This window comes from Cryptomeria japonica, chromosome 9 (assembly GCF_030272615.1).
Source record: "Cryptomeria japonica chromosome 9, Sugi_1.0, whole genome shotgun sequence".
NCBI classification, from domain to species: domain Eukaryota; kingdom Viridiplantae; phylum Streptophyta; class Pinopsida; order Cupressales; family Cupressaceae; genus Cryptomeria; species Cryptomeria japonica.
In genome coordinates this window covers 123,756,917-123,765,365 of record NC_081413.1, presented here as the reverse complement: position 1 = coordinate 123,765,365, position 8,449 = coordinate 123,756,917, and the positions used below count along the sequence as shown (strand labels likewise).

The following is an 8,449-nucleotide window of genomic DNA, read 5'->3' as shown; positions in this document are numbered from 1 at the left end:
CATCTCAAGCCTTATCCACCTTTGATCACAAAAGAATAATGAGAGATCAAACATGGAATGATAATTATATACCTTGGCATTTCTTTTGGAATTAAAGTTTCATCAAAATATTATTGGAGGTGGTTTTTAAACAAGTTCAAACTCAAATTATTATCTTGGAAAAATAATTTCCTATATATGGATGAGCATATCAAGGTGGCTAATAAAATACTCTTCTATGGTCAAGTCTAAATATCTTCTTGAGGGTTGCACTCTAAAACTTCTACAATTAGCTAACACAACTTATACAAAGTTTAAAAATGGGTGTGGAGCGGCAAAGAGAGCAGCGAGCGGGAATCCCAAATTTCAAATCTGGGAATGGCGGATTTCTTGGGGAAGGTAGCCTTTCTGGGGGTGGAACTGGCGATCAAGCTGGTTTTCAGGCATCCCAAGGTACATACTAGGGCAAGGAGACAGTCAAATTGGTGGAAGACAAAGATTCCAAAACTGGGGACCCACACGATAGAGGTAAGGAAAAAAATGGTCTTCGCTTTTTGGAGTGAAGTCGCTGGTAAAATCAGAACTTTCGGAAGTTACAAACATCTCTTATCCAGTTTCAGGGTTGGTTGCTATTTCTATTCCGGATAAGCAGTTGGATCTCACTGTCGTTGGTTTAGCCATGACATTAATCAGACGATTTGTTGGTTTTAGGCCTAACATTGATGTTGTTAGGAACTTTATAAGGAGGAAATGGGTTCTCAAGGGTCAAGTGGATGTGGTGGTGTTGCCTAGGGGCTTTTTTTCCTTTTCTTTTAACTCTGAAGAAGATATGAATAAGGCTCTATGTGAAGGCCCATGGATGTTCGGCAAGTCAACTTTGGCTCTACTAAAAATGGGCTCCTAACCTCTCTCTTGATGAGTCTTTTTTTGTATCAGCACCTGTTTGGACGCTCCTCCCGAGCCTTCCTCTGAAATTATAGAATGAAGAAGTCTTTAAGGGGATAGCGAGCTCTTTTGGAGAACTTTTCTTGATCAACCCAACGACTGTAGCTAAATCAAGGTTAGTCATTGCTCGCACCTGTGTAAATTTTAATCAAATGACGGACATGCCCCAATCTATTGAGATTATTTCTAAATTAGGGAAATGGACCCAAGTGATTGAATGTGAATTGCTCCCATTTGCTTGCTTCCATTGCAAAAAATTGGGCCATTGGGCAAAATCTTGTCCACTTAAGAAGGGTAAGGAAAGCAAGACTGATAGCAGTGTGCAACAGAAGCAGAAATGGCAGACTAAAGAGAAAAAAGGAGACCCATCAGTAGGGTGTGATCCTGATAAGGAAGTGATGGAGCCAGAAAAGGAGGTGAAGAAGGATGTGAATAGTAATAATGAAAAACCTGCTTGCGCTTGTGTATGTTCTAATAATCAAATAGAAAGTACTAAAGAAGATGAGCAAAGAAGAGAGTTAAATAATAAAAATGATCCAGAGGACCAAGAGGTTGGATCAGTCAGTCAGGAGAAAGTAGAGGAAAGTCCCAATGATGATGTGTCTGCATCATCTTACTCAAAAGCAATTGAGGAAGACTTTAATGAAGCGCAGGATTTTAACCTTTCTGATTTTGAGCCTTTGTTGCTTCTAACCAATGGAAGCCCAAAGCCATCCCAATGCAAAACCCCATCACATAGTTTGGAAATGGAAATCATGGAAGGAAATCTTACGATTCTTGGCACAAAAGAAGGAAAATCGAATAAGGAGGGACCCAATGGAGGTATTGTAACTAGAAGCAAGAATAAGAAAAAGGCAGATGTTGGAAGCCAAAACAAAAAGCAGGGGAGACCATCTCTAAAACATCAAAGGGAACAAGAAAGTTGGAAGAACCATGCTGATGGAACACAGTGTTTCATTGAGTCAGCCCTATCTCCGGTTAAAGTATGAAGATAATTTCTTGGAATATAAGAGGGTTGAATGCCCCTCATAAGCAAGATGTGTTACGTAACAATATAAGAGATCATAAACCAGATGTGGTCCTTGTTCAGGAAACCAAGATGTGTAAGGATAAAGTTGAAAAGATCAAAATATTCAAAAATAATGGAGTAATAGGATCTAGCTCGGAGGGAGCCTCTAAAGGAACTGCAATTTTTTGGAACCAAAAAACTATAAAAGGGAAGGAAATCATCTCTGAATTTAATAGGATCTCTGTGCAGCTTGAGCATATCAAGGATAACTTTGTCTAGGTTTTATCCAATGTCTATGCGCCTAATTCCAAAACTAGGAGAGCTAAATATTGGAGAAGCCTTGCTGAAGACAGACTTAATTTTGTTGATCAAAGATGGATTATAATGGGATATTTCAATACTCTACTTAAAGAGGATGAGAAGATGGGGGGCCTTCCCTTGCAGCTTGATGGTAAACAAGATCTTATTGATTTCATTAATGATCAAGCTCTTATGGATGTGGATCTCCAAGGTATTAACTATACCTAGACTAATAGAAGAACTGGAGTTGATCTTATTCAAGTTAAGTTAGATAGAACTTTAATTTCTCCTGAGTGGTTATCTAAGTATAGTTGTCCTCTTGTGCCTGTGATCAAGATTGGTTCTGATCATTACCCTATTTCTTTTACTACCAATTCTTTTTCTGCTAAGAGAAACTTCCCTTTTAGATTTGAAAAAGTTTGGTTATCCCGTCCTTCCCTGGAAGCTTGTGTTGTTGATTGGTGGAATTCTAAGGTTGAGGGAATGACTCTTTTCAGAATAGCTAAAAAGCTCAATATTATAAAGGCTAAAATCAAAATCTGGAACAAAGAGATTTTTGGGGATATCTTCAAGAGTAAAATTCAAATAAAATCTAAAATAAAAGAAGTTCAAGATAAAATCCAAGCGGAGGGGCTTTCTGAAGAGATGAGATCTATGGAAAATGGTTTGTTATCTAAATACCACACTATTATTTCCAATGAAGAGACATTCTGGAAACAAAGATCAATAGCCTTGTACTTGAAGGAAGGTGATAAAAATACCCGGTTTTTCCACTTAACTGCTCTTAAGCATAGGGCGGCTAACAAGATATCCAGGTTATCTTGTAATAAAGGGATTTTAACGGAGGATAATGATATAAGAAAGGAAGCTTTGGATTATTTTGGTACCCTTCTAGGAGAAGTGGATAACCTTGACACCAGTAACCAAAATCTCTTGTTGCAAGCTATTCCTCCTACCTTGACTAAGGAAGACAATAAACATCTATCCAGAATTCTTAATAATCAGGAAATCAAAAAGGTGGTGTTCTCTTTTCAAGGAGATAAGTCTCCTGGACCAGATGGTTTCCCTATGTTCTTTTTCCAATTTTTTTGGCATATTGTGGAGACTGGTATTTGTAAAGGTGTTAAAGAATTCTTTGGCTCTAGAAGGTTTCTCAAAGAACTAAATGCTACCTTCATTGTCCTTATTCTGAAGATCCCTGGAGCTAATTCTCTTAATAAGTTTAGACCCATTAGTCTCTACAACTCTATTTACAATATTTTGTCTAAGGTTCTTACCTCCAGACTGCTGGATATTCTTCCAAGAATTATCTCAGCCCAACAGAATGGTTTTGTCCCCGGTAGACAGATTCTGGATTCCATTATTTTAATTCATGAAAATATTAATCCTCTAAAGGTGGCTAACAATCAAGGTGGCTAACACTACTGGGATGGAGATCAATACGAAAGATAGCTAGCTAAGAGAGGAAAACAATGACTTGAGGGAAGCGGCCAAGGCGATGATGCTCTTGGTTCAAAATGCTGAGGAATCTATTAAAGTTTTCAATTAATTTGTAATGTTGGGTTTGGAGCCAACTTCTTGTTGCCTTCGTGCTGTCTTTTTCTTAGCTGCTGGTTTTTGTGCTGGTGTTGCACAAATGTTTTGTTTAGTCTCTTTAATTCTTATCTTTCAAATTGTAAAAGGGTTTCGGGTCCCCTAAAACCTGTTTTTACTTAATCAAAAACAATCAGGGTTTCTTTCTGAAGTTAGATATGGCAAAAAATTATGATAGAGTGAACTGACAGTTTCTCTTAAGGATTATGAAAGTGTTTGGATTTGGAGAAAAAGTTATTCAACTTTTCTCTCAATTGATGGAAACTTCCTCTTCTGTTGTTATTGTCAATGGATCCCCTTCTAGTTTTTTCAAAAGTACTAGAGGTCTTAGACAAGGGGATCCCATTTCCCCTATATTGTTTACCATTTTAGCTGAAAGTTTGGGTAGATTCATCTTTAAAAATGTGGAAGAAGGAAATCTCAGAGGACTGAAACCTTCCTCTGCCAATTTTACCTATACCCATGAACAGTTTGTTGATGATTCTATTACTATGGGGGAAGCTACCATTAGGGAAGCTAAAAATATGAAGAACGTTTTGAATATTTATGAATCTGCCTCTGGTCAGAAAATTAATTGGGATAAGAGCTCTTTGTTCTTCATCAATACCCTTGTTCAAAGAGAATTAAGGATTGAAAGAATTCTTGGCTGTAAAATTGATGAGCTTCCCTCTTCTTATTTGGGGCTTCCCCTTTGTATCAAGCCTATGGATAATTTTTGGATTAAGTTGGTTGACAGATTCAACTCCAAACTAGTTGGTTGGAAAGGGGATGTCCTTAGCCAAGTGGGCAAAGTTACTTTGCTCAAAGCTTCTCTCCAAAACCTACCTGTTTATGCCCTCGGTTTGTTTAAAATTCCTAGAAAGTTTGCGAAAGCAATTGAAAGAATCCAAAAAAAGTTTCTTTGGTCAGGAGTGGAAGTCAAGAACAAAATTCCCCTTATTGCTTGGAATAAAATATGTTCTCCTAAGGCCTCTGGAGGGTTGGGTTTAAGGAATATTAGTTCTATGAACAATGCCTTATTAGCTAAACAAATTTGGAGAATGAAAGGGGAGGAAAGAGAGTGGAATTTAATCTGGAGAAACAAATATCTTCACATGCAACCCTCTGAGGAAGAATTCTTAGATAAGTCTTTTATTGTTGAAGGTTTTGCAATATGGAATGCAGTTCAATTGGCAAAAAGTTTGGCTGCAGCTGGTAGAATGTGGAATTTGGGAAATGGTAGAAGTATAAGATTTTGGGAAGACAGATGGATAATGGATAAACCTCTAGAGTAAATTCCAATCCTTTATGATTGGAAATATTGGTTCAAAAAAAGGTTTGGGGGTCTGGTTAGAGATTATTGGAGAAATGGGAAATGGATTGATTTTAGCCAGTAGAGTCCGGAGTTAAAGTTTCTCGAGGTTGTGCTTTCTTCTAAAATTCTTAGAGACAACAAAGAGGATAGTTTGATATGGAAGGAAACCCTGGATGGGAAGTATTCTGTGTCCTCGGTCATGGCTATCCAAAACAAAGTGGAAGAAACTCCTATTTGGGCTAAAGTTTGGAACAAAAAGTTAGTTCCTAAAGTTAATATTTTTTTTTGGATCTTTATCCAAAACAAGGTATTAACTTTGGACAACCTTCAAAAGCGAGGATTTGTTTTTCCTAACAGGTGTTCTCTTTGTTGCAGGGAAGAAGAGTCTTCTTGCCATATCCTCCATCAATGTACCTTCAGCTAGAAAATTTCGAAAATTATTTTAAGTAGGTGGAAGCTGAGTTGGGTATTTCCGAACTCTCTTAGGGAATCTTGGCAGCAATGGCAATGCCCTAATTCCAACCCAAAGATAGTGGAGCTTTGGAAACTTATCTTCCCGAATGTTATCTATAATATTTGGAAAGCGTGTAATAACAGGATCTTTAGGGATAAAAGTGCCATCCCTGAAGTGATGGTAGATAAAATTTACAAGGGTATCTTCGAATGGATCAAAGGTACTGATGATGGACCAGTTGCTAAAGAAGACTTCAATGACAAGTGGAACCTCTCAACTACCAAACCTAGTAAGGAGAAGGGAAGAGAAGGTCTTGTTTGGTGTTTTCCACCTCAAGGATGGCTAGAGGCCAACTTTGATGGGGCTTCTAAGGGGAATCCGGGTAAAGCTGGTTATGGGGGCATTGTTAGGAATTTAGCTTTAAGTTGCCTAGTGGCGGTTGCTAGTCCTTTGGGGAGTCAAACCAATCATTTTGCTAAAGCCTCAACTGCACTGAACACTCTTATTATAGCTAAGGACCTAAATCATAATAAATTATGGCTTGAGGGAGACTCACTTAATATCATTAAGTGTTTGAAGGGGGAAACCGAGCCATCATGGTCTATTGAAAACATTAATTTTAAAGCTAGGGAAATCATTGCTAGTTTTAAAGCTATTATCATTGAACATGCCTTTAGAGAAAAATATGGTGGTGGACTGTCTGGCAAACCTAGACATTAACTTTGATTCTCAAATAATTTGGCACGGGGAAGATATTAATATGAGTATTAAAAAGCTCCTAAAAAAGGATAGATTTATGGGGAAAGAAGGACCGCGTAATCATGATAGCTTATTTGAGTAATTTATTCTTTGATGGAAAGGTTATGATTACCTAGCAAAGTGGCAGAATCCCAATCAAATATAATATCACTTCGCACACTTTGTGGGTCATCTTTTTCAAAATCTTGAGCGACAACGGAAAGAAAGTTTTGAGTTTGCAAAAGAACAAAGGTGAAAGTCTGAATTTGAATATGGGAGGAGATTTAAGGAGGGAGGAATCAGACAACACATCCAGATGGAAGGACATGCCAAAAGTTTGGGCGAAGCTGGAAAAAGGTTCCCTTGCTAGTTTCATGGAGAAGCTGGTTGATTACGACAAAGGTAGGGTTAATCTCGCTGTCTCCAAAATCTCTGAAAATTGGTGTAATGGGTCCTTTAAAATCTATGGTGTTAGGTTCAAATTGGACACGGGCCTCATCGCGATTGTGGCAGGTATGCCCCACTTTGGGCTTAATTTCTTTAAAGATCTCAAGGTTTCCAATAATGCGGTAAATTTGTTCTCACGTAAGGAAAAGGAGAGGGCTAAAATTGGAAAATCCACAGGGGGTTATTATGAAGCCTCCAACATCAAGAAAATATGGGGTTGGGTTTTGAATACCATAATGGAATATATAACTATTGAGGGCCGCTTTTCCAAGGCCCAAACTTATCACTTTGTGTTATTAAACCACTTTAGACATGAGAAACGGGTATCCCTGCCCTACTATCTCTTCAAGTCCCTTTCTAGGTCTCTCAATAAACACAACAAGAATCCCTCGAATCCGGTTCTCCATTGTTGGCTTTTGTTGCTCATTTATGAGAACTATCAAACCCTTGCCATGTTGGAAAATAAGAGGTTATCCGCTTCTCCAGGGAAAGGTAAGAGAATGCTAGAGGAAGGGGAACCTAGCAAGGAGGAGGCTACCTTTAGGAAAAAAAGCAAGAGTGCCATTGGGATGAAAGTCCATGAAGATAAGAATGACACAGAGGAAATGGGAAAAGAGGGCAGTGAAATGGAAATGGACGAGTCAGAGGGTGAGGAAAGCTGGAAATATGAGGAAACGGGAGTAGAGCATGAAGAAGGTGAGAACGAGTCCGACCATGATAGCCCAATTCACAGTGCTAGCCCTGGCAATGACAACAGCCAACCCATGGTGGATCTGGATGACAAGGATAATGAGGAAAAAGATTTGAATTCTGAGATGGAGAAGAACAAGGAACCCGAGAAGGATATGGAAAAGTATATTTTGAGTGAGGAAAAGAAAAGCGCTGGAGAAGGGTTATTCTTGGATAACCTTAAAAAACTTACTGAGGCCAGATTGGGTTATGACAGATGGACTTATGAACTATTGAAGAACCTGGAGAAAAATGGGAAACATATGGATGACAAAAGGAAGGAAGATGACAGTGATCAGAAGCAGTCGAAGAAGGAAATGGAGGAGAAGGTTAATAAAATGGCTGCTCAGATTAACTTGCTGGAAGAAGGGAAAGTGGCGATGAAAAACCTGCTAAGCATTATCCCGAATATCTTGTTTGTTGTCACTAAAAACCTTGAGGATATCTCGAAGGTCCTTGATAATTCCAATTCTCCTAAACTGGTGGTGGACCTCGAGATGGATGAAGATGCTATCGAGATTGGAAGTCTCCAGGTGGAGCTGGAAAGAGAACCAAAGTGAGTGTTAAGAAAGTTGTTGTTGTGTCTGCTAAAGAGATCCCTAATCTTAGGGAAAATATCAAAGACCTGTGTGGGATTAGCAATAACTTGGCTAATGCCCTGAAAAATATTAATTAGTTTCTTTTGTCAGGTCTGGCCGAATTTTGCTAGTTTTTTGGGGCTTTAGCTGGTTTTCTCTAGTTATTTCGCTGGCTTTTCTTGGGTTTGTTCCTTCTGGTTGCTTAATGCTTTTATCTTGTAAGGTTCTTTTGTAAAGGGTTTCAGGGTCCCTTCAAAACCTATTTTTACCTTAATCAAAAACTTATACAAAGTTTTATTTGGCCCAAATGGGGAGTTACTTGTTGGTTACACTATATTCTTCAAAAGTAGAAGGGTGGATTCGACATCATTGGTCCTCACATA

The 8,449-nt window shown here is 38.5% G+C and overlaps 1 protein-coding gene across 1 annotated transcript; it reads left to right on the top strand.

Annotated features, from left to right (window-relative positions):
- Positions 1 to 299: 299 nt before the first annotated feature.
- On the top strand, positions 300 to 8,048 carry LOC131858305 (uncharacterized). The gene is made up of 3 exons (XM_059211504.1): positions 300 to 432; positions 1,135 to 1,746; positions 7,246 to 8,048. The coding sequence occupies exons 1-3, from the start codon at positions 300 to 302 to the stop codon at positions 8,046 to 8,048; spliced, it is 1,548 nt and encodes a 515-aa protein (XP_059067487.1).
- Positions 8,049 to 8,449: the final 401 nt, after the last annotated feature.

Coding starts and splice junctions, on each gene's coding strand:
- LOC131858305 (XM_059211504.1), top strand. CDS start 300: ATGGGTGTGGAGCGGCAAAGAGAGCAGCGAGCGGGAATCCCAAATTTC. Junction 433..1,134: donor TGGTTTTCAGGCATCCCAAG/GTACATACTAGG, acceptor AATGGACCCAAG/TGATTGAATGTGAATTGCTC. Junction 1,747..7,245: donor TAAGGAGGGACCCAATGGAG/GTATTGTAACTA, acceptor CCGCTTCTCCAG/GGAAAGGTAAGAGAATGCTA.